Genomic DNA, 27,416 nt, shown 5'->3' with positions numbered 1-27,416 from the left:
TTCCTGATTGTCGGCCAATATTGCTCCCTCCATCTCTCTAAAAAGATATAAAAAGATCAAATACTAATAATTGAAAACGTTGATCAAAGTGCCCAATAGACAAGCCCATGGTATTTTCTCTCAGTTAAAAGCTGCCTAGTTACCTCTTTGTTCCTACTCTGTGATTGGCCGGTATATCAATGATGTTGGTACTGGAGTCGTGTTTCACAGCCAATCCGAGGTCTGCTATGACAGCCGTCCCATTCTTCTTCACCAGAATATTTTTAGACTTGATGTCTCTGTGGGCAATGGCAGGTTTCCCTGTAAAACACAACACAACTCAGTTTTATTACATGTAATTTAAATAACTTGCTAAAGTGATACATGGGTGTATTGTCACTGTTGTATGGCCCTTGCAAAATACATGTCTAGTGCTATGAATGGATGCACACATTACAACATAGTTATTCAGGGTTGGGTAAGTTACTTTCTAAATGTAATCTGTTACAGTTACTAGTTATCTGTCCAAAATTGTAATCAGTAATGTAACTTTTGGACTACCCAAACTCAGTAATGTAATCTGATTACATTCAGTTACTTTTAGATTACTTCCCCCTTAAGAGGCATTAGAAGAAGACAAACATTATGTTACCAATTGAACAACATCTATTGCAGGATAAAGCAATGTTAAAGTTTACATAGCTGGCCATATATGGATGTTAAATTTTAATTTATGGGTTGGTTATGTAGGCTTCCTCTAACCCATCGCTTTCTACTACATATAATAATACGATTAAGTTCTATCTTTACATTAAAAACCAAAGTCTATCAGAATTCCAGTCATTCCAGTAAATGTTATACCCTTGATATTCAAGAATAGGACTTGGAAATATGGAAGTATAGATTAGCCAAATTGTTTTACCTGAGCATAACCCCAAAACTAAGGACTTAATAGCCAGGCCTACTCTGTTGTTCATGATTTTGTTGTCATGGAGGACTGATTGGGCTCATTGATTCAGGTTGAAAAATAATGCTGCGCTCATGGAATGGTATGCTTTGAGCACTACTGAAAAGTGCTACTTACATGTGAAAAATGAATGCCATGTGCTGCATTTGCTATAGGCCTATTGCTTACCTATTTGGTGGTGACAATTTGATATCTTGATAATGTACAGCTTTTTAAAAGGGCAAATCCACAGATGAAACAATAACAAAATGGTCGCCCCTGTTTTGGTAAAAAACTGAGGGATGGGCCTGGAGAAATGTAACCACTCTAAGATTAATAGACAGAGCTATGGATGCAAGGACTGACCATACATAATGTGCTGATGCTTTGATGGTGACACTGATATTTTTAGAATTCAAGGCATACTTAAACAGCATGGCTACAACAGCATTCTGCAGCGATACGCCATCCCATCTGGTTTGCACTTAGTGGGAGTATAATTTGTTTATCAACAGGACAATGACCCAACACACCTCCAGGCTGTGTAAGGGCCAGATGACCTGGCCTCCACAAACACCAGACCTCAACCCAATTGGGATGTTTGGGTTGAGTTGGACCGCAGAGTGGCGGAAAAGCAGCCAACAAGTGCTCAGCATATGTGGGAACTGTTGGAAAAGCATTCCTCATGAAGCTGATTGAGAGAATGCCAAGAGTATGCAAAGCTGTCATCAAGGCAAAGGGTGGTTACTTTGAATATAAAATATATTTTGATTTGTTTAACACGTTTTGGTTACTACATGATTCCATATGTACTATTTCATAATGTTGATGTCTTCACATAAAGAAAAAACCTGGAATGAGTGTGTCCAAACTTTTGACTGGTAATGTATATATAATTTATAACTCCAAAATGGATGTAGCAACTACAGACTGCCCCTTTAAGTCTATCAAACGTGTGCGAGTTTGAGCATGTCTCCATTAGGCATATGGATTTTTTTTTTTTTTTTTATCGGCATGAATTAGATTGAGCAATAAAAGCCCCACTTTTATTCCATAGGCTGGGACCCGCACTATGCAGCTGTTACAAGAGCGCATATTTCACTGGCTGTCCACTGGTTTCAAAAACAATGATTGATAGGCAGCTTAAACTTCTTGAATTCAACCATTATTGGGTTCAATATATATTTATATTTGTGAACAGCCATCCACAACAACCACAATCCATAAGTCACAAATAGCTAAATGACAGAGCAGCAGTGTGATTCACGTTAATGCGCTATGTAGATATCAATAATAAGTGTTAGCTGTATCGCCGTAGACTACACCACTGCTGTCATCCTTACCTCCAAGCGTTTATTCAAGTTGGATAATCTTCTGATGCCGACAGCAGTCGCACCATTGGAAGACATAGTTTGGGCTGTAGCCTACAAAAGCCCATTCCTGCTCCTTTCCCACGAGTCATCAAACACATTTGGTGTGTAATCATAGTGGTCTCTGACTTGTGGTCAGACTTGCTCAAGGTGGAACAAATTTAAACTTGGACCTTCTTTCAATGCTGATTTGAATGTCATTGAGAAAACAGAGAAGTGTCAAATATTTCTTTTTGCAAACATCCTTTCCGAATTTAAAAGTAATCCGTGAAGTAATCATCTAGTTTTTCAAAAGTATCTGTAATCTGATTACAATATTTACAGTAACCAGTTTTTTGTAATCCCTTACATGTAACGGACTACATGTACATGTAATCCGTTACTCCCCAACCCTGGTTATGGTTATATTTCATGTCTATTCAATAACTTGCTAACATCGACAGATGTTTGTTGTCACTGTTATATTGCCCTTGCAAAATAGATGCTAACAATAGATTAACAGTAGTACTGTGCAAACATGTTAAAGAAAAATAATCCAGAAGAAACCATTTGTATAGAAATAAGGCTATCTTTGTGACTGCAACAAGCTCACATCCGCAAGTAACTAGCAACATAAATAAGTGTGCTTTGGAAAGTAGCTTTTCTAAGATTAGAAAGAGGATTTTCTATGGTTGTTCTGTTATAAAAGGAGGCCCTCGCCAAGTCCCTGTAATTATAGTTCTGACCTTTGGTGAATCATTATTTCCACTACGAGAAAACATGCCAATCCTGTGGGATGTTCAATAGAATATCTAAAGTGGAAATGGCATCAGTCCAAAACTAGACTGACAGATACATAGGTTTTCTATTGTTATTGAAGCCTATACCACACTACAAATAAGCCTTGTAGTGCGTGGTATATCTGTGGACCTGTAGGATACAGAGACCCTAAATATGCTACATTATATCAATCACTCTGAATCTAATAATGATAGTCATCTTAAATTTCCATTACGGGAAGGTAAAAGGTGCCAACACCTCACCCTGAGTGCCAATGATCTCCATGTGGAGGTGTGCCAGGCCGCTGGCGATGGACAAGGCCAGAACGATCATGCCGTCCACAGACACCGTGTACCTGTTCAGGTAGTCGAACAGGGAGCCGTGCTCGTGGTACTCGGTCACCAGCCACAGCTGGGTCCAAGAGCCGTTATCTGCAGAAGACAGCAAAAGGGCATGGTCATACACCTGGGGTTAGTGTACGTGTACAGTCATACTTGAGAAAGCTTCTTGTCACACCTTAAAACAATGTACATGACATGAAATGTAGTTAGGGCCAGGAGTTTTTCCTAAGTCACGACATAGTCAAAATAGCATATCAAGGGCAGTTATATCAAGGATGCGTCCCAGATGGCACCCTATTCCCTATATAGTATATAGGGCGCTGGTGAAAAGTAGTGCACTATATAGGGAATAGGGTGCCATTTGGACCAAATATGTCAATAAGTTCCTTTGTTATCAGCTGCAATGAATCCCAGGATATTCTCGTGTCGGAGCATGATGGTCTGATAGATCTCTGCTTCTCTGAACCAGGACCTCTCGTCACGGGATGAAAAGATCTTCACCGCAACGTCCTCCCCTCGCCACTTCCCTCGCCACACCTCCCCGAAGCGGCCCTTCCCAATGGTCTCCTGTAGCACGATTGTCCGAGCTATTGTCCTTTGTACCAGCAGTGGTAGCCCTGTAAAACAAAACAAAAATCAGATGAATCCGTTGCAAATGCTCCGTCAGGAACATAATCCAATTATAATCTCTGAACTCAGTGTGTTGTTACTCACACTTGCTGCCCAATTTTCAATATTAAAACATCAAATTGATGTAAAATGCTAAGTTGGTTATGAGGTCCATCTATCAGAGCACCATTACCTGCTCTCCCCCGTGCATGCCTAAATAGAATCCCCATTAGAGACCCATGGGCTTGATGGGGGATGCCCATTGTAGTGATTATGTTTCTATGACTGTACATTGAACCATACATGTATAGACTCTCTCTTACCGGAGCCTGAGCCGGAGGTGCTCATATCGTAGATGAGGTCTTTAAGACACTTATCGGGGGACATAAGACTTTGGTCATCCAGGGGCTCCTCCGCGTCATTCTTGTGGGCCCGGTTGTAGGCACAGGGCTGGCTCTGCACCACACACACACCCAGCAGGATGCTCACACAGAGCAGGGTAGAGGGCACCAGGATGACTGCTGCCAGCTCCAGTCTGCCCCAGCCGGGCTCCTCCGAAGGCCTCTCTACATAGCCTACACAGACACAGCAACATACTGTAAGAACACTATGTAAGAAACAAAGAGGGTCTTACAATAACAAGACTTGATCAGTAGATGAATGTGCAATGGCCCCACACATTTGGGATATAAGGTTTAAAAAGGTGGATGGGGATTTTTACATTAGGGATAAAAATTAAAAAATTAACTTCCTGAACCCAAATCATACATAGGCTAATACTTAATTATTTCCATGTCCTCTAGTGGTGATTTCCAACCACTTTACACCCATTACTACCAATAATGTAGTCAGTCGTTACATGCTGTTGCAGCTTCTGATCAAAATGTGAAATCTCTACCAAAACAAATTAAAATTGTATTTGTCAAATGCGCCGAATCTAACAGGTGTAGACTTTACCCTGAAAAGCTTACTTATGAGCTCGTTTTCAAATGTAAGAAAATTAGCATATAGAAAATACACAAGGAGTACCAGTACCAAGTCAATCTGCAGGGATACAAGGTAGTTGAGGTAATACGTACATGTAGGTAAGGGTTCAAATGTATTAGGCAATCAGGATAGATAATAAACAGAGTAGCAGCAGTGTGCGTGTGTGTTTGCGTGTGTGTGTGACGTCAATGCGCATGTGTGTGTTTTGTGTGTGTGAGCGTGCGTGTCTGTTGGAGTGTCAGTATGTCTGAGTCTGTGGGTAGAGTCCAGTGAGTGTGCATCGAGTCAGCGCAAAAATGGGTTAATGCAAATGACCTGAATGCCAAAACAGAGGTGCTCAAAGTTGACCCATTTTGCATACCACACCCTACATCCATGTCTTCATCACTGAAAAAACGGTTGAGTTTGATATCATTTGAAAGCTTACAAACAGGGTTATCAAACAAGTTGTATCATTTGACTACATTATTTTTTACGAAAAAAACGTGTAAACACGTATGTTGTAGCCAAGAACCTATTTTACATCATCCGAGGTGTCCGTGTTGTGCCCGTCATCGGTAGAATGAGCCTATCCCAAGTTCAGACCACTGCAATTTAGCCGGTACACTATTGAAATATAAATTAAAATGTAAATGTTCACTTCTAAATATAGCTGTGAGCAGCAATGACCGGGATACACAGGATGACAGAAAGGACAAAGCAAGCCCTCTAGCATGTAGGCGCTACCTTCCTTTATGGACAATCAGAGGAAGCATTACCATGTTTACCTCTCAATACCACAAGGATGACGCTAGTGAAGTTTAGTCTAGTATTGATTTTTTATACCAATTCTGTGGTCAATTTGGCTAATGGTTTAAGTTAAGGAAATATTTTTAGGAAATATTTTCAGTCTTATTTTCAAAATGTTTCACATTGTTCATCTGCATAATTTTAATCTAACATTAATTTTCATGAGACAAAGTCTACTTGATCTATAGCTATTGCTATAGTATCCTATGGTGCCACTGTTGCCAATGACATCTATAGTGCCACCAACTGGTCTGGTGCAGCTAAGGTTGCAGTGAATTTATATTCATACAGCTTCTAAGGACATATACATAAGGCATACATACCAAATTTCATGGCCTCATGTCCATTGGTTCAGTTCTTATATCCCTGGTGTGATATGGTGCCATCTAGTGGTGTAGCATGGCCCACTTTTAATGCAGCAACTAATCATTCTCAAATTCATTAGGCTAATTACACTGAACCAAAATATGAATGGAACATGTAAAGTGTCCCATGTTTCATGAGCTGAAATTAAAAATCCCTGAAATGTTCCATACGCACAAAAAGCTTATTTCTCTAACATTTTGTGCACACATTTGTTTACATCCCCGTTACTGAGCATTTCTCCTTTGTGAAGATAATCCAGTCACCTGACAGGTGTGGCATATCAAGAAGCTGATTAAATGCCATGCCATTATACAGGTCCACCTTGTGCTGGGGACAATAAGAGGACACTAAAATGTGCAGTTTTGTTACACAACACAATGCCACACATTCTCCAGCATTGAGGGAGTGTGCAATTGGCATGCTGACTGCAGGAATGTCCACCAGAGCTGTTCCCAGAGAATTTAATGTTAATTTCACTACCATAAGCTGGCACCCCTGGTCAGTTATGTGAAATCCATAGATCAGGACCTAATCTGATCAACCAATCTGATTTATGGTTCATGAGAAAGATTTTTTAAGTATACATTTTTTCATTAGCATATGTGCATCTATAGTTACAGTGCGGCCATATTTGAATGCAACAAAAACAAATCTCAAAACCATTAAACACTGATGTAGTGGGTCTAAATACAAAATGTGTGGAGAATCTGACGTATGGTTCTGGAGGAGATGATTACAGGTGATTTTCAGCCTTCGCGTTATATATGTAAAGAATGTATTAATAGTTTCACTGTTGTTGTTTTTTTTTTTACATAAATACCAAATTCAGCGTGGTTCATCTTAGGGATGTCCATGATAGCGATGATAAGTTTCAAGTTGATACGCCACTGTGGAGTGGATTTAAATGGACACATAAAAATCTGATTTTTGATAAGTCAGCCATCTTTTTACCCAAACTAAGCTAATACGGATCATGGGTCTACATTCCGAATTTGGTGCCATTTGGTCCTATGGTTTATGAGAAGACGTTTTTCTAAGGTTTTCCCAAATGTCCAAGATGGAGGAAAATCTATCCTGATAGACATTATGGGTCCTTGATGCAAATTTCTTCACCATGACGAAAGACCCCTACATACATAGTTTCAAGTCTCTAGGTTACACGGGCAGATATGAGGGTTTAAGAGAGACTGCTTATACAAGCACCACCTGTTGGCCAATCGGTGCCACTATTTTTTTACCAAGTAACTCATGGCATCTAGTTTCTGTGTGCCAAATTAGAATCTAAGAATAACAATATAGGTTCATAACTTCGCTGTGAACCCCTAATTACTACCAGAAAGATGGCCACCGGTCCACCCTCTGTTTAATTTAAACTTGAATAGGAATGTCAATTCTATTATCTATATTTCTATGATTTCAAAAGGTTTCCTATGGAAGATTGACAGTTTAATTTAAAACGATATATATTCTCACTCAAATCAACATTGGCTGATGTGTTGACCTCCAACCATCTTTGTGGTACAATTTGAAAGTTGAAATTAAAATGTTATTCACATTTTAGTACATTAAATCAAACAAAACATGACGCCCACCCTGTATTGAAGAGCATGCGATGTCTCAAACGATGGTGAGCACAACAACTAAAATAGGGTCTACAACATACAGTCAGTGGCCAGAACCGTAAGGCTCTCCAGAGGGTAGTGAGGTCTGCACAACGCATCACTGGGGGCAAACTACCTGCCCTCCAGGACACCTACACCACCCGATGTCACAGGAAGGCCATAAAGATCATCAAGGACAAGAACCACCCGAGCCACTGCCTGTTCACCCTGCTATCATCCAGAAGGCGAGGTCAGTACAGGTGCATCAAAGCAGGGACTGAGAAACTGAAAAACAGCTTCTATTCTCAAGGCCATCAGACTGTTAAACAGCAACCACTAACAGTGAGTGGCTGCTGCCAACATACTGACTCAACTCCAGCCACTTTAATAATGGAAAAATTGATGTAAAAAAAATGTATCACTAGCCACTTTATACAATGCCACTTAATATAATGTTTACATACCCTACATTACTCATCTCATATGTATATGTATATACTGTACCCTATATCATCTACTGCATCTTTATGTAATAAATACATGTATCACTAGCCACTTTAAACTATGCCACTTTGTTTACATTCCCTACATTACTCATCTCATATGTATATACTGTACTCGATACCATCTACTGCATCTTGCCTATGCCGTTCTGTACCATCACTCATTCATATGTTTTTATGTACATATTCTTCATCCCTTTACACTTGTGTGTATAAGGTAGTTGTTGTGAAATTGTTCGGTTAGATTACTCATTGGTTATTACTGCATTGTCGGAACTAGAAGCACAAGCATTTCACTACACTCGCATTAACATCTGCTTACCATGTGTATGTGACAAATAAAATGTTATATGATTTATTCCTGCGACCAGTCACTTTTCAGCCCTGTTTACATGTACAGTAAACCGAGTATTCAGACAAAATTAGTATACAGTAGTAACAGATATGGAGAACCTTCCGAATACGATTTTTACACAAGTATGTTTTGTAATTATCCGTGATCGTGATTTTCAGCTGCCAGCACGCATGTTTCTTTCACTCAGTGTGAAGTGCTGTGTGCTGTAAACAACTATTGGATAGTTCTTCTGTCTGTAAAGAAATGGGCAGGGTATCGGTTGAGCCTGCTGCAACAATTGGATTTAAACAAGCCGCTCTGGCTGTACCTTTCCTTGTGGCGTTGCACTGCATCGCAGCGCTAGCTGTGCCACCAGAGACTCTGGGTTCGCGTCCAGGCTCTGTCGCAGCTGGCCGCGACCGGGAGGTCCGTGGGGCGACGCCAAGACAAGATAGTAATTACTAACAATTGGATACCACGAAATTGGGGAGAAAAGGGGGCAAAATTTAAAAAATTTAATTACAAATAAATCTTGGTGATATGTCCAGTCAGGTCCATAATTATTAGCACCCTTGATAAAGACAAAAAAAAAGATATGTTATTGATAACAAGGGTGCCAATATTACCCTAGCGCACGCCCCTTGTGAGGATAACATCGTCACCGTTTCGAATCCGAGTGCTAATGTTTTTTTATCAATCTCCAGGCGGTGCTCTGACATGACATGAAAATAGAGCTCTTTGGCCACGCACACCAGTGGTGGCGTCAAAAAACAGAAGCATATGCAGAAAAGCACCTTATACCTCAGGTCAAATGGTGGGGTATCTTTGACGTTATGGGGCTATTTTGCTTCCACTGGTCCTGTGGCCTTTGTTAAGGTCAACGGCATCATTCATGCCATTCATTACCAAGTATCAGGACAATTTAGATAAAAATCTAGTTACCTCTGTCAGGAGGCTGACACTTGGCCGCAAGTAGATATTCCAGCAAGACAATAACCCCAAGCACACATCAAAATCCACAAATACATTTTTAATTGACCACAAAAATCAACATTTCGCAATGGCCTTCTCAGTCTCAAGTCCGCTTGAACCCCATTGAAAACCTGTGGTTTGAATTGAAGATGGCAGTCCATAAGCGCAGGCGAAGGACAACATGGAGGAATGGTCTAAGATCCCTCCCTATGTGTTCTCCAATCTCAGAAACATAAGGGGAGGGTGATAGAGTATTGAAAACAGGGATGACAATCATTTTGACCCCTATCTTTCTTTAGATTTTTTGTATTAGGCTACTTGTTCAACCACATCTATTTCTCTGAGCAATTGTATTAGTATAACGTTTCCAAATTTTCTGGAGCATGCAATATAGCTCAGTATTTATATTATTTATTTTATATAGTCTTTGTTGCTCATCTTTATCAAGGGTGCCAATAATTATGGACCTGACAGGATCTTGACTCTGAAATCATCCATGTACTGCCAGACACGTCTGTACTGCCAGACATAATCCTAATGCAGTGCAAGTATAACCTTGTCATTATGTTTAAATAATGAGCAGTTGACATTTTACAGTCCTTGATTTTTTTCAGTGGGTGGATAGGGACAATTTGGTTAGAAACAACCATTTCAGGGACAACAACATCTCCTTCTCAAAACCTCACACTTTGATAACAGAATGCTAGAATTCCCATGGCACTACTAGTGTAATAAAGTAATACAAAATGACGTCATAATAAAGTAATGGAAAATAATGTACTAAAGCAGTATTCTTTCTATGTTGAACAGTTATTTTTCAAAGTTGAAAATAGCCATAATATCAACAATACCAAAACTGCACTCAGCATAGAGCTGTTACACAATTTCACGTCATTTTAGCTGCTTGCAACAGAGTTGCTTTTCTATTGCTTTGTGAAACAACCCCTGTAATATTCATGTGTGTCAACATACTGAATTGTAATTGGTTGCATTCTACCGTCATATCATACTGCACTATGATTGGTTAAGACCACCCAGGTCATTGGGTATTTTCCGTTGATCATGACCGAAGACACATGAACGCGCCAGTTATAGCTAGCTAATAAAGAGCTATGTTGTTTTATAAAGATCCTGTCATGCTGCATTTTATACAAAGCGTGCAAAACAAGACACTCCCCTGACACTAATAAGCTGCTCATCTGAAACTTTAAATTTCATCTGGATGCATCCAACCTTGATTGGCTGTTGCTTGCAACTAGTTGCGCAAATCAAACCCTTTTGTCACATGAGCCATTCGATGGTTCAGAATTTCGACCAAGTTGTCATGTCAACACAGCTGTCAGTGCTGTGCAGCACAACCCACGATCTGCGTTGACAGAACAGAGACTAGCACCACAGATTGAACAATGAGACAGATATTTCACCGGATGGAGATGTGAAGCATCCGCTTGGCGTTTCCACTCACTACCAAATGTGGTAGTGAGAGGAAGCCCACTAGCTGGCAATGGGAGAAGATGGATTTTACTGTATTGAGATGGATTTTGGCTGACATTCTGCTAATTGAACTGTGTTAGCCATCTTAGTTCGTTGCTAGAGTGGTTAGCTTGTTGCTAGCTAGCTAGCTGTCTTGGTGTTTGCATTGTCATTTTGGCTAGCTAGCAATATTTTACAGGCTGCATGTCTTATATATATCCTTGCTGTTACAATAACTAAATGGTTGGATAAACAAATCATTTGTGAAACCCCAATGTAACGCAGCAGATGACATGGGGTGAGAATGGAATTCTCAAACAAGCAGCTTCAATTTGATTGGCTCTTGCATGCAATTTTATCCTAGTGGTTAGAGCGTTGGGCCAGTAGGTTGCTGGATCAAATCCCTGAGCTGACAAATTCAAAATCTGTCGTTCTGCCCCTGAACAAGGCAGTTGGCCTACCGGGGAACAGTGAGTTGTCATTGTAAATAGGAATTTGTTCTTAACCGACATGCCTAGTTAGATAAAAGGTTACATTTTTTTTTGTAAATGAGTTGCTTCATGTAACAGCAAAGTTGCTTGAGATGATGTCACTTGCAACCAAAGGAGGTTGGTGGCACCTTAACTGGAGAGGAAGGTCTTGTGGTAATAAATGCAACTAAAATTGTATGAAGTTGCTTTGTGTAACACCAGGCGAAAGCTCAAGTGGTGTCATGTTTGTTTAACCTGGTGGTCTTAGCTATCCCCAATACAGCAATAGTCTTTGAGTGTCCTCATCTAGTAAGATGTCTTGCAACATCGACAGAGTGAGAACTGTACACAGAGTCAGATATGTGAACACAAGTCGACAACCCAAGTCAAGTATTTCATAACATGTCTTTCCCTTTTACCTAAAAGCCTATTCTAGGTCCCAGTAGAGCAAAGAAAATCACTCAAGGAAAAGTGCAAAACAACAGGAAATCAGCCTCTAACCTCCATTGCCCTACTGGTTAAAAGATACTGGAATGTTTTTCAACATGCATATCAGTTGGATGCACTTAGGACATATCTACTTCCCCGTGTGCTTTGAGTAGGCCACTAATCTTTTTTGTCTAATGTTGGGAGGCTACTTTGGGGGCGGCATGTGTTAGGGTAGCAATCTCATGTCATTCATCGTTTTTGACAAATTCAAACGTTCTTATCCAAATCACAATACCTCTATCTCAATGTTTATGAGACGGTATGAAAATAGGCACATTTATAGAAATCCACATCAGCTGTTTGAAATAGAGTACCTCGTTTCATTTTTCCCCAAAACACAGACGGCTCCAATGGTTTACCTCAACATGGAGGCAGTCATTCTGACAAGACAGATACAGTATTTTACACGCACAGACACATGTTACTATAGATTTTCGGTATGTTTTTACATTTCTAAAGGAATCTTTGAAGACTAGCCCTTGGTGGGCTAAAAGAGATCCTAATCGAATAAAACGTCTAACATTCCAACTGTAATGGGCTAACGTCATCTCATCTGCCCTTTCAGTCATGTGGTCTACTCTTTACAATAAGAACCAAAAACATAGCAGCAGTGGTGTAAAGTACTTAAGTCAAAAATATTTGAAAGTACTACTTTAGTCGTTTTTTGGGGTATCTGTACTTTACTATTTATATTTTTTGACAACATTTACTTCACTACATTCCTAAAGAAAATGATGTACTTTCTACTCCATTTTCCCTGACACCCAAAAGTACTCGTTACATTATGAATGCTTAGCAGGACAGGAACATTGTCTAATTCACACACTTATCAAGAGAATATCCCTGGTCATCCCTACTGCCTCTGATCTGGCGGACTCACTAAACACAAATGCGTAGCTTGTAAATTGTCTGAGTGTTGCAGCGCGCCCCTGGCTGTCCGTAACTTTTTTTAAATAAGCAAATGGAGCCATCTGGTTTGCTTAATAAACTCAGCTAAAAAAGAAACGTCCCTTTTTCAGGACTCAAAGATAATTCATAAAAATCCAAATAACTTCACAGATCTTCATTTTTTCAGGTTTAAACACTGTTTCCCATGCTTGTTCAATGAACCTTAATTAATGAACATGCACCTGTGGAACAGTCGTTAAGACACTGACAGCTTACAGATGGTAGGCAATTAAGGTCACAGTTATGAAAACTTAGGACACTAAAGAGGCCTTTCTACTGACTCTGAAAAACATAAAAAGAAAGATGCCCAGGGTCCCTGCTCATCTGCGTGAACGTGCTGTAGGCATGCTGCAAGGAGGCACAAGGACTGCAGATGTGGCCAGGGCAATAAATTGCCATGTCCGTACTGTGAGACGCTTAAGACAGCGCTACAGGGAGACAGGACGGACAGCTGATCGTGCTCACAGTGGCAGACCATGTGTAACAACACCTGCACAGGATCGGTACATTCGAACATCACACCTGAAGGGATAGCTACAGGATGGCAAAAACAACTTCCCGATTTACACCAGGAACGCACAATCAGTGCTCAGGCTGTCTGTAATAGGCTGAGAGAAGCTAGACTGAGGGCTTGTAGGCCTGTTGTAAGGCAGGTCCTCACCAGACATCACCGGCACCGTGCTCTTCACTGACGAGTCGTGGTTTTGTCTCACCAGGGGTGATGGTCATATTCACGTTTATCGTCGAAGGAATGAGCATTACACCGAGACCTGTACTCTGGAGCGGGATCGATTCGGGGGTGGAGGGTCCGTCATGGTCTTGGGTGGTGTGTCACAGCATGACAATGCCACCAGCCATACTGCTCGTTCTGTGCATGATTTCCTGCAAGACAGGAACGTCAGTGTTTTGGCCATGGCCAGCGAAGAGCCCGGATCTCAATCCCATTGAGCACATCTGGGACCTTTTGGATCGGAGGGTGAGGGCTAGGGCCATTCCCCCAGAAATGTCCTGGAACTTGCAGGTCTCACAGCAAGAACTGGCAAATCTGGTGCAGTCCATGAGGAGGCGATACACTGCGGTACTTAATGCAGCTGGTGGCCACACCAGATACTGACTGTACTTTTGATTTTGACCCAGGGACACATTATTCAATTTCCGTTAGTCACATGTCCATTTCCGTTAGTCACATCTCAGTTGTTGAATCTTATGTTCATACAAATATTTACACATACATGTAAATAAATGCAGGTGACAGTGAGAGGATGTTTCTTTTTTTGCTGAGTTTATAAGGAATTTGAAATGTATACTTTTATTTTACTACTTAAGTATATTTTAGCAATTACATTTACTTTTGATACTTAAGTATATTTAAAACCAAATACTTTAGGACTTTTACACAAGTAGTATTTTACTGGGTGACTCACATTTACTTGAGTCATTTTCTATTAAGGTATCTTTACTTTTACTCAAGTATGACAATTGGGTACTTTTTCCAACACTGCATAGCAGTAACACTTCATTTGGATAGTAACATTTTAACTAAACATTTACTAACCGTAGCCATAAACTTACCCCAACTTTAACCCTTATTCTAGACCTCACCCTAATCGTAACCTTAACAAGCAGTTACTTATCAACATGTTCAACTTCATAAAAAAACAAGTTTTCCCATCTCAATTTACTATAGTAAGTGCCTATTAAGTGCCAAATAAAAAGTAACAGGGTTGACCATGTCATCTTAAAATCAGCCATAAACCCCCTTGTGACATGGGGAATGGAAGCTTGTTGTGTACAACAGGGAGTGATAATTGAATGCAAGCATAACAACAAAAATGTGTTCAAATATGTCTAACCTATGGGTAAACAGGATTGACATGTTACGCTCGACCACACCACAAAACACCAGAAAATGGCCAAAAAGAGTAGAACCAGCTCATCTGATTTTACCCTATGATTTGACAATTAGATGTTCAATGTCTCTTTTGAAAACAATTTTTGTTTAAGGAATATATTAAAATGAGAGTTTAGTTCACATAACAGGGTTGACCTTAAAATGAGAGACAGACAAAAATAAATGACGGGTCGCCACTGAGCTCGGGCAATTTGGAAGCATTTGGACCGCTCTGCTTCAGTCCCTCTAATCAATCTGGTAACCAGGGGAACTGTTATTAAGGGCTGAGAACAGGCACTGATGAATAAAGGGTAGAGTGTAGTCAGTACATCTCTTAAACAGAGCGGCCTCAGCAAGTGTACCGTTTCTTTTCCAAAACATCAGCAGGCAATTCAACATGCTAATCCAATCCATTCATAACCAAAGGGGATCAACAATTGATGAATGTTACTTTTCAAGAATGTTGCTTTCACTATGTGTTTGATTATTTTTCACATTAAAACACCAGGGTCTAAAATGATAATGATGATTGGTATGCGATGTACTTAAATGTATATTGGATTCTTGTAATGCAGTTATTACTAACCCTGGACCTGAAGAACTAAAGGATGTTCAATCCCAGCACTAAAACACCTGTTTCAACGACTCTAAGCTCCTCATGACACTCACTGTATATAATACCTGTATAGAACAAGTCAGATGTGTCAAATCAGAGGATATGAAGAGTACCTGATCTTCTATTCTAGGATATTGGGCTATTTAGGGATTCCAAAAAAGTGAAGAAAAAAATATTCTGAAATCTTTCTTGCCTACTACTTAAAATGCATACTGTGTACTAATCGTACGACATACTATTTATAACATTCTGTTTAGTATAAATGTAATGCATTAAGCAATAAATAACAGCATACTAGGCTCCTCCTTCTGAGAACGTGTCATCTAATACGTCAATTCCCACCATTCGTTCATTTTGGTACAGAGCGTCAGCTATTGTCAGACAGACATGGGCCTCAAAATATGATTATCTTCCTCAAGTGTGCAGCAAAGTCTACTAGGTGAAAATCTGAAAGGAGTGTGACATCCTGGCATTTAAAGCACAATACATTTTCCAAAATTTCACATACTATAAAAACATTAGTAGTAAAATTGGACTGAACATCACATTTCCATCCCACGTGTGATCAAAGAAGACATTCACAATGTAATCAAATTAAATAAATTAAAGAAACAATGTTTAGCACTAGTTTGCGTCAAGCCTGTCTTGAGTATTTGGCCATAGGTGCTCATCGAAAGCTCAGTAAATATCCTCATTGTTCATGCACCTGGGGGAAAACCTTTTGTCACGACGGATCTAAGCCCGACATACAATGCCTTCAGAACGTATACGCCCCTTGACTTTGAAAGTTTCTTCAAGTGCAGTCAAAAAAACCATCAAGAACTATGATGAAACTGGCTCTCATGAGGACCGCCACAGGAATAGAAGACCCAGAGTTACCTCTGTTGCAGAGGATAAGTTCATTAGAGTTTAAAGCCTCAGAAATTGTAGACCAAATAAATGCTTCAGAGTCCAAAGTAACAGACACATCTCAACATCAACTGTTCAGAGGAGACTGTGTGAATCAGGCCTTCGTGGTCGAATTGCTGCAAAGAAACCACTACAAAAGAACCCCAATAATAAGAAGAGACTTGCTTGGGCCAAGAAACCCGAGAAATGGACATTACACAGATGGAAATCTGTCCTTTGGTCTGGAGTCCAAATTTGAGATTTTTGGTTCCAACCGCCGTGTCTTTGTGAGGCGCGGTGTGGGTGAACGGATGATCTCGCATGTGTATTTCCAACTGTAAAGCACAGAGGAGGTTTTATTGTGTGGGGTTGCTTGCCTGTGACACGGTCTGTGATTTATTTAGAATTTAAGGCACACTTAACCAGCATGGCTACCACAGCTTTCTGCAGCGATATCCCACCTGGTTTGCGTTTAGTTGGACTATCATTTGTTTTTCAACAGAACAATGACCCAAAACACACCTCCAGGCTGTGTAAGGGCTATTTGACCAAGGAGAGTGATGGAGTGCGACATCGGATGACCTGGCCTCCACAATCACCCGACCTCAACCCAATTGAGATGGTTTGGGATGAGTTGGACTGCAGAGTGAAGGAAAAGTGCTCAGCATATGTGGGAACTCCTTCAAGACTGTTGGAAATGCATTCATCATGAAGCTGGTTGAGATAATTCCAAGTGTGCAAAGATGTCATCAAGGCAAAGGGTGGCTACTTTGAAGAATATAAAATATATTTTGATTTGTTTTAACACTTTTGGGGTTACTACATCATTCCACATGTGTTATTTCAGAGTTTTGATGTCATCATGATTGTTATACAATGTAGAAAATAGTAAAAATAAAGAACAAACCTTGAATAAGTATGTATATGTTCTAAAACTTTTGACCGGTAGTGAGTGGAGTGTTGTTTCTCTTTGCTTATTTGAGCTGTTCTTGCCATAACATGGACTTGGTCTTTTACCAAACAGGGCTATCTTCTGTATACGACCCCTACCTTGTCACAACACAACTAATTGGCTCAAACACATTAAGGAAAAACATTCTGCAACTTTTAACAAGGTACACCTGTTAATTGAAATGCATTCCAGGTGACTACCTCATGAAACTGGTTGAGAGAATGCCAAGAGTGTGCAACGCTATCATCAGGCAAAGGGTGGCTACTTTGAAGAATTTCAAATATAAAATATATATTTTTTGGTTACTACATGATTCCATATGTGTTATTGTCGTCACTATTATTCTACAATGTATAAAATGGTACAAATAAAGAAAAACCCTTGAATGAGTAGGTGTGTCCAAACTTCTGACTGGTATTGTATATGGAAAATAAAACTAAAATATTTTGGTTAGACAATTATACAACCCTCAACCCTCAATACAGGTTATAATCACCATTGGCAGTGACTACAGCTGTGACTCTTTCTGGGTAAGTCTCTAAGAGCTTTCCAAACCTAGATTGTGCAACATTTGTCCAATTCTTCAAGTTCTGTAAAATGTGTGGTTGTTTATCATTGCTAGGCAACCATTTTCAGGTCTTGCCATAGATTTTCAAACAGATTTAAGTCAAAACTCTAACTAAGCCACTCAGGAACATTCACTGTCTTCTTGGTAAGCAACTCCAGTGTAGATTTGGGCTTGTGTTTTAGGTTATTGTCCTGCTGAAAGGCAAGTTCATCTCCCAGTGTCTGGTTGAAAGCAGACTGAACCAGGCTTTCCTCTCTGAGCTTGCCTATGCTTAGCTCGATTGCGTTTCTTTTTTATCCTGAAAAACTCCAGTCCTTAATGAATACAAGCATACCCATAACATGATGCAGCCAACAGTACACTTAAAAATATGGAGAGTGGTACTCAGTAATGTGTTGTATTGGACTTGCCCCAAACATAACACTTTGTATTCAGGACAAAATGTTAATTGCTTCCCCACATTTTTTTGCAGTACTTGTTGCAAACAGGATTCATGTTATGGAATATTTTTTATTCTGTACAGGCTTCTTTTTTTACACTGTCAATTAGGTTAGGAGTAACTACAATGCTGTTGATCCATCCTCAGTTTTCTCCTATCACAGCCATTAACCTCTGTAACGGTTTTAAAGTCACCATTGGCCTCTCCGGCAAATGATTTAGGAAGGACACTTGTATCTTTATAGTGACCATCCAAAGTGTAAATAATAAGTTCACCATGCTCAAAAAACAATAAAAAAAAAAAAAAAGGGGGATATTCAATGTCAGCTTTTTATTTTTACCAATCAACCAATAGGTGCCCTTCTTTGAGAGACATTGGAAAACCTCCCTGGTCTTTGTGGTTGAATATGTGTTTGAAATTCTGAGGGACCTTACAGATAATTGTATGTGTGGGGTACAGTGATGAGGTAACAAAGGGGTTGAATACTAATTGCCTCAAGACACTTCAGCTTTTAATTTCTTTTTTATGTTGAAAAAAATCTAACAACATAATTCCACTTTTTTTTTTTTTTTTTTTTATTTTTTTTTTTTTACCTTTATTTAACCAGGCAAGTCAGTTAAGAACAAATTCTTATTTTCAATGACGGCCTGGGAACAGTGGGTTAACTGCCTGTTCAGGGGCAGAACGACAGATTTGTACCTTGTCAGCTCGGGGGTTTGAACTCGCAACTTTCCGGTTACTAGTCCAACGCTCTAACCACTAGGCTACCCTGCCGCCCCGCCACTTTGACATTATGGGGTATTGCGTGTAGGCTTGGTGACATAATAAATCTCAATGTAAACCATTTTAAATTCAGGCTGTAACATTTTAAAAAATGTGGTAAATGCCAAGATGTGTGAATACTTTCTGAAGGCACTGTTGGTCTAGATTGAAATCAATTGCATGCCTCATCCACGGCCTGAAGGAGGGTGGTACGCTCATCGGGATGGCAATCATACATCTTCCACCTGTATTGTAATTGTGTATTGTATTTTATTGTACTTATATATTGTAGTGGCCCTGTACGTGGCTCAGTTCATAAGAGCATGGCACTAGCAATACCAGTTTTCCCACTGGGGTCACATACCAAAATGTGTGGACTCTACATGGCATATATTACAGTGGTACTGTACTGTATTGGCCAATGCAATTTTAGTAAAGCAGTGGTGAAAAGTGAGTGTATCATTTTGTGTATTGTACTTAGTCAATTGAAAATTGCCTTTCTGATTATCTGTTTTGAATTTGACTAAAAGTTGTGAAAATTTACCACATACTTGCAAAAATTGCACCAAAAGTGATAATAAATAAAATGAACTATCAAAGCTTCGTAACTACCTGGATGCAGATGCAGGGTCTCGTTGTTGCAGAAGTCTGTGAAGCAGCAGTTCCTCTTGGAGACGTTCCGGGAGCTGTAGCAGAAGACCTGTCCCCTCATCTCAGCCGGGGACAGACAGGACTTGACGGCCTCCTCCTTCCCGTTGATCAGCATCACAGAGTTCCAGCAGGCCCCGTCCGCGCCTGTCTCACAGGTGTTGTTGTTACATAGCTGGCACACACACTTCAGAGCTGGAACAACAGGGTGACATCAGACGTCTGGCTTAATGACATGTCTTCGTACAACTCTTACGTTTGTGATTTTCTAGAGCCTTTCTTGCCAGGCTTTGCATACCACTTAGACTTCTGAAGAACATTAACAGCTGTATAACTCATGTTTTAGGACAAAGCCATATCAGCTACAGCATGGAAAACAGTCTTTTTTAAAAATCAATTCAGGGGCGGGGGAAACAAGTATAATGCCTGTTCATTTAGAACCCAGATATTAACACCCAGATAGTCCTGTGCTCTTCCTGGAGATTCTACACACTCCTGTCCTGATTTGATAAAGCGATGAGGACAGCATGGCTTTCCTACTTATAAGGTCTATACTATCAGTCTGTGTCCATCTTTTATAAGGGCAGAGAGGTTTGCCTGGTTGGACCTGTAGGGAATCTCTCGGATCACTCTCTCAGGTCCCTGCTACATGTCTGAGCGAAGCTCGATTTCTCTGAATATCAGAACGCCCTCAGATGTTCGACAACACTACTGATGGGAAGATGAACAGGCTAATCCATTCCAAATGTATGTTGCGTTCAAAACAGTGAAATGTGGTAATGACTTCACTTGTCCAAGTATGCCTTTACAAGATTCCTGGGTGACTTCCTCCATCGTGAAGTTGGAATTTCACTTTTTAATAAGAGTACGAATTCATTTTTTGTATATACACACACACACACAGTCACAAAAGACTTTGGGCCCGTTTCCCAGATTGCGCATATTCCTGACAAAGCGAGCAAACTTTTTGCGGCAGAAGTAGGCATCAAATAGGTCTGGCTACCTGACACTGACTAAATGATGACCAAAACACACCTTAATTGCAGGGTCAGTCCCCGATAAGATGTACTTTATTGTCCCTTAACTTAGTGAACGGAATCGTGTCTTTATGCTCACAACTCAACCGAGACACACACACACACACACACACACACACACAAACCCGAGGGTCTGGAAGCAATGGGTCAGCTGCAGTGCAAAGCCCCTAGAGCAATGGCAGGCAATGGTATCTAGGATGATGCCAGCGACCCACCGGTTGCCAGCGCACTCCAGATTTTGCCCGTCTGAGCTGGGATCGAAACTAGGCTACCTGCCGCGCCATCTACCATTGAGTGTTTACATTATACACTGGCTATCGCGAAAGAAGAGGGTTGTATGGCAAGCATGGACAGGCACACTAAGATACAAGAGAGTTTCTAGCATAAGAGGCACACTATTGTGAACAGTTGGATGTCTGGTAATTTATACCTACTCATAAAGGCAGCAAATTACACAGTGCCTATGTACAATAAAGATCTAACTAATGGGGAAACCAGCTCTGACATGCAGGCAACCTGTGGCTCTGGATACTATGTCTTGATTGCCATCTGTGGTTCACAATCATGACATATCACTATAAAACCGCACTGCAATTGTTACTACAAGCAACTCATATACTGTAAATGGTTTAATGGTCACCTCAATTATCTTATAGTGATGATTGGGTCTCACTTGTTGTTCTTGCTTATCCCCATGGGCTTGTAGAATTTTGGATAATGATTAATTGTCATGCAAATGACCAGAATTACTGTAATAATTGTTCATTTTTGTTGAAAAATGTAACCTTGTAATGCATCTTAAAATGTGTTAGACATACACTCCCCTCCTTATGCATTTGGACAGTGAAGCTAAAATGTTTACATTTGGCGCTATACTCCAGCATTTTGGATCAAATGTTTCATATGAGGCGACAGTACAGAACATCATTTTATTTTAAGGGTATTTTCATTCATATCTGTTATACTGTTTAGAAATGAAAGCACTTATATCTAGTCCCCCTATTTGAAGAAGTCATAAGTATATTTGGACAAAATTCACTTAGTGTATTAAAGTAGTCAAAAAGGTTAATATTTACTTTAAGTTTAATTTATTTGCACAAAAGAAAAACAGGTTATAAACAACAATATAGACAAAAAAATAAGTATATATATTTAAAACCGTGTGCAGGTGTGGTTGGAAGCAATATACCACAGGAGGTCGGTGGTACCTTAACTGGGGGAGGACAGGCTCCTGGTAATGGCTGGAGCAGAATCAGTGGAATGGTATCAAACACATGGTTTCCATGTGTTTGATGCCATTCCGTTTGCTCCGTTCCAGTCATTATTGAGCCGTCCTCCCCACAGAAGCCTCCACTGCAATATACAATACACAAGTACAAAAATAAAAAGGTTTGTTAAAACACATAAAACCTGCTAATTATAAATGTTAAAAAGTATCAGTAGTCACAAGAAAAAACTATTAAATGTGTGAGTGTGCGAGAGTTAGGCTATATAGAGGATGCCATGATTAAGAAAAATGATGAATAATTCATTAATAATGATGAGTGAGAAAGTCACAGAGGCTACAACCAAACATGCCAACCTTTGTCCCTCTAACCCTCTCATCAGTCATGAAGGTTGCTTCCACATAAATGTAAACGTGTTCAGAAACATCTTCACGTGTGCTAGCAATGCAGAGGTCCTGGGTTCGAGCCTCGTGTGAGCCGAATCTAAAAGAAGGAGTGGTCCTCACTAAGCAAGCACCGTGCTGTCCTTTACTCAAGTAGACCCTTCTTCGAAATAGCAGCTATCAGCAGAATAAGTGCCAATGCCAGGATTTTAGATCATAGTACACTATAATATGACATAGCTTCGGTAGTCTCTTCAGTAGTCTGCACCATCAAGGCACAGACCATACAACATTATGGTAGGATATGGTCCAACCAAAACCCTTGAAAATGGCTGGTATTAGAAAAGATGAATGAGTAATATCTAACTATTTTCTGTAAACAGGACTAAGTAAGAAAAACAACTCCTACTTTATCAGGGGCTTCACTGTTGAATATAAAGAGCCTCTAATCATGAGATAACATTACATCTACCCATTCATAGAAAATCAACTTTTCATCATAGTACTGTCAATAAAGTTTTAAAAGCACCGTAATAATAATAAATAAACATGTAAAAGGTATTAACATTTGTGTTCGGTTCATTTTACAAAGGTGGAACAAATTGAGCCTCAGGAAAATACAATTCATTTTAACACTATAGAGTAAATTAGGTTTATGACATAGTAGCCTACACAAGTCATATTGCAGATGAACCTGTGAACGTCTATCAAGTTGATTCAAAAATAAACCACGTTTAAGACTGATCTTTTAACATTAGCTATTTTTCAGATGATTATAATGTAGATATTGCATACTGTTCAGGGGTACAAAACGTGTTCACAAAAAGATATGTAGCAAACTGTATCATACATGAACGGCAGTCAACATATTACTGAGTCTCCTCAAACTATCAGGCTGTAAATTTGAAGTCCAACTATCAAACGTTCCAGCATAAGCAGTACTCGACTTGAACTGAAATAGGTCCCGGTAATCATTGTGGGTGCCGGTACGGTTTATATTTAGGTGCAGGGGCCGCACAATGCTTTTGAGCTAATATTCTATAAAAGGAACAGGAGCTCAAGCAGTATAACGTTTGAGTTGCCAGTCCTCCGATGAGCTCCTGCACGTCAAGCACTGAGCATCAGACACAGCAAAAGAGCCTATAATTACCGCCTAAACAACCCATGATACATGCAGTGGTCGCACAGTTTCAATAAGAAACCCAGCGAACGTTTCCCATATAGCCTACCTGTGCTCAGCTGTGCGACAGATAGAAATATCAACGCCGCTTCAACCGTGGGGAGCCTGGTACGAGTCATGGCCGGAGGAGCACCATCTGCTTGGTTCGCGGACGCCTGTCTATACCGTTTTCCTAAAGTAAATCATTACTTTCGTGGTAAATCCGTCATGTGCACACTTCGCATTGCTCCAATCTAAATAACAAGTGAGAGAACTGAATACGCAGCAGGGTGATTTGCTCCGCCTCTGTCGACTGGAATTTAAAGGGATTAACGCTCCAGCCCACCGATAAAGACATGCGAATGAAATAGTGCTGAACGAACGCCCCTTAACTGTCGAATGTCTGAGAAGTTGTCCTCTATAGCCTATGTCAATGGCAACCATTTCATCGTGGAGCACACTTGTTTGTCATAAATAAACATTTGCGCCTACATTTAACAAGTTTCAAATTTATAAAATTGTCCTGTGCTTGGGTTAAGGTTTTCCCAACAAAATCATAGCAGTACAATTAAAACATGTTTGTGAGGACTGACGAACCCACCTCTGCAACTGGCACCACAATCAGCTGCATTCTCCTTTACCTATTTAGACATTTCAGAAGACAATATTGCTGCAGTAAAGCAATATTGTCATCAGTCAAAACATTAAGATAAGACGATGTAAAAAAAATACATCCAAGTCTAAGATAAGCAATATTTTGTTCTCCCATTTCACGATCTATAAACTAGTTTATAAATCGTTTCAACGTTTATTCGTCACGTCAGTGGCGGTTCTAGCGTGTATGGCTAGATGCTGTACAGATGCCGAAGCGGTATGATCCCACCTCCTCTGACAAGGACTGGGCCTCAATCTTTATCACAGGGTCTTTGGTTTGATCCTTCACCTCAAATCAATGTTTCTCTCGCCGCTGCTGCCTGATACCTCAGTGGCTCGACACCCTTAACGTTACTCTCCCACCTTGTCTCAGTCCACATCTTCAAAGTGATGTCCACATGTTTTTTCAGGATGGCCCATCACTATGTGGAGGCTGAGAACAAGGCGTACAGTTTGTATAAGATGCCAAAGTGGCATCGACAGAGCTTTTAACAGCATCAGCCACAACCAGGTCCAATGTGTGAGCCCCACATCGCACAAATAGAACTCTTGGATTCATTTCCAGGAGTCTGGCTTGGACACCTTTGTTTTTTCCTCTCATGTTGGCCCCATTATCATAAGACTGTCCTCTGCAGTCCTCAAAGGGAATTTTTAGCTCCTCTAATCTTTTGAGAATCAGGGATGCCAAATGTTGGCCTGTGGACTCCCCTGCTTCCAATAACCCCATAAAAATGCTCCTTTATGTGGGGCTCCTCCTTCAGTGAGACAATTTTAATCACAACTGACAACTGTTCAGTGTGGCTGACATCTGGGGTGCAATCTAGAATGAGAGAGAAACATTGTCAGCTTGATATCACTCACCATAATTGAAATGACCTTGCTGCTCAACAAACCAATGAGTTCCTTCTGTATTTGGTGGCCAAGGTACCTGGCATTCTGTATTTGGTGGCCAAGGTAGCTGGTGGTGTGACTCGAGGTCCCTTTTTGGAAACGGTTAAGGTGCTCTTTCATGACTGGATCAAATTGTGCCATCAGTTAAACCTTTGAGGAAATTTCCATTTGATTGAGAGTACAGTGTTTGTGTGTCCCCTTAGTGCCAGATTTCTAATTGCCGGAGACTGCACAGTAGCAGTCAGACGTGTCAACACCTCTCTCTTATCCTCCATAAGTGCTTTCCCCTTTTTTGATCCTCATTGCCAGTTCTTTCCATGTTTTCATGCAGTTTTGGTGTTCTGGACTGTTGTCGTGTGAAGTCAAAGAACGTGCATGTTTCCAGTCTGTCAGTCCTGAGTTTTCTAAATTCATTTTCTTCTTAGAAACGAGTGTGCAGCAGAAGCAGAAGAGGCTGTTTCTTTCAGAATACACCAACCAACTTCTAGGGTTTTTTTCACCACTCACCAAGATCTTCCTGAAATACTGGTGGTGGCAACTTCTTCCAACTCTCATTCCTTGGGAAAACAAAGTTAGGTGGTACCGCTCTTGGTCCTCTGCAAACTAGTTGTTTACGAATCAGTCAGAACAGAAGGCCAGTCAGCAGGGTCTGTAGACAGTGGTTCATCCTCAGCAGCAGGGTCTGTAGACAGTGGTTCATCCTCAGCAGCAGGGTCTGTAGACAGTGGTTCATCCTCAGCAGCAGGGTCTGTAGACAGTGGTTCATCCTCCGCGGCAGGGTCTGTAGACAGTGGTTCATCTTCAGCAGCAGGGTCTGTAGACAGTGGTTCATCCTCAGCAGCAGGGTCTGTAGACAGTGGTTCATCCTCAGCAGCAGGATTTGGTGGGGATGCTGCTACAGTACAGGCATTTCTAATGGAGAGCACATAGGCATTAGTTTACACAGTGTATTCACAGCATTTAGTGGTGGAACATCCCACATACATACCCAGTAATAATAAAATCATCACTGTTACCTACAATATGGAAACCTCAAACTTTGCAAAAGGGAAATTATTTATTTTGTTTACGTAATGCAGGGAAGCACACAAACACATGTGCGTGTACCCACACACACCTACGTGCACCCACACACACGTGCACCCACACACACACACACACACGTGCACCCACACACACACACACCTGAAGAATCCTGCTGGGGAGAAGTGGAAGCGATCAATACAAATCACAGAAAACCTTTGTCACCTCAATGAAAGTTAACCAAATCAATAATGTGCTAGTCAGGTTGTAATCGTTTTGCTGCAGGCTACACACAATTGAATATAATTTCACACAGTTTCATCATGACAATGTTATGTAAGCTAGTTGGACAGAAAACGGAATACTTTAGCCCCATGTATAATATCATAGCAAGCAACATAGTGTAACAAACATAAGTGTTATACTAGCCTCTCTCATTACTCATAAGAGAGATGACATAGCTGCATACCTTTATCTTTTATGCGTTTCTCCTCTTCTTCTTTCCTCTTTTTCCTAAACTGGGCACCTGATGGCTTAGACCTTTTCTTATCCATTTGTGTTGATTTGGCAGTCGAGCATCAATACATTACCCATCCCCCAACACTGTCAACCAAGAGTCAAGACTAAACCAATTCACCTTGGTGGTGTGCAGACTGGTTTTATATTACTCTTAACCATTTCGCAGAAAAAAACTGAAATAAAAAAATGCAACAATATGTATGTGAAACTATATATTCACAGTTCTATGAATTAATTGTGGTTTATTTGGTAGCATTTCATCGTGTGACTGATTTTACTAATCACATTAGTACTGTACAAAGTTAAATGTGCGCTATTTGATAGATTCCCCCGCTCCCCCTTCCTCGGGCTTCCAGTGGGGAGACCGGAGGTCAACCTACCCCCCATCTCGTACTTCTAAGTGGGAGACCATCCCAGGCAATAGCCTGCCTAGCTTACAAACTAGAATCAGGATGCCCACTCCAACAAGGTTAATTGACCCACAGTCCCACACAGTGACATGATATTATTGGCGTAACGTGCAAATTAGCAATAGAAAACCGATCGCACAAATGTCACCATTCCAATTTTTTTTTGTGCCCCGTGCAACAGGTGTAAAACAGTACAGTGATAATTATAATTATAATAAAAACCACAAGAACTATGATGCGAGTTAGAAACATGAGAATTCAAGTATATACAGGTCAGTGCCAGTACCTCATTCAATGTGCAGGGGTACTGGAGTGCCTGAGGTGGGTATAGACAAAGTAGTAACTGGTAGTAGGATATACAGAGCTTTCAGAAAGTATTCATATCTCTTGACTTATTCCATGTTTTGTTGTGTT

The 27,416-nt window shown here is 40.4% G+C and overlaps 1 protein-coding gene across 1 annotated transcript in view; it reads right to left on the bottom strand.

Moving 5' to 3' along the window:
- Nucleotides 1-23,897, bottom strand: part of LOC110501520 (activin receptor type-1C) — a 28,685-nt gene extending 4,788 nt beyond the window's left edge. The window contains exons 1-6 of the mRNA XM_021579162.2: nt 23,576-23,897; nt 19,665-19,895; nt 4,328-4,579; nt 3,782-4,012; nt 3,318-3,485; nt 144-300 (exon numbers count right to left, since the gene is read on the bottom strand). Of these exons, the coding sequence (XP_021434837.2) occupies nt 144-300; nt 3,318-3,485; nt 3,782-4,012; nt 4,328-4,579; nt 19,665-19,895; nt 23,576-23,645 (1,109 nt within the window). The 5' untranslated portion in view covers nt 23,646-23,897. The remainder of the gene's footprint in view (nt 1-143; nt 301-3,317; nt 3,486-3,781; nt 4,013-4,327; nt 4,580-19,664; nt 19,896-23,575) is intronic.
- Between the last annotated feature and the right edge of the window lie 3,519 nt (nt 23,898-27,416).

The sequence above is a fragment of the Oncorhynchus mykiss genome, chromosome 22, assembly GCF_013265735.2.
Source record: "Oncorhynchus mykiss isolate Arlee chromosome 22, USDA_OmykA_1.1, whole genome shotgun sequence".
NCBI classification, from domain to species: Eukaryota; Metazoa; Chordata; class Actinopteri; order Salmoniformes; family Salmonidae; genus Oncorhynchus; species Oncorhynchus mykiss.
This window is presented reverse-complemented; position numbering and strand designations above follow the sequence as displayed.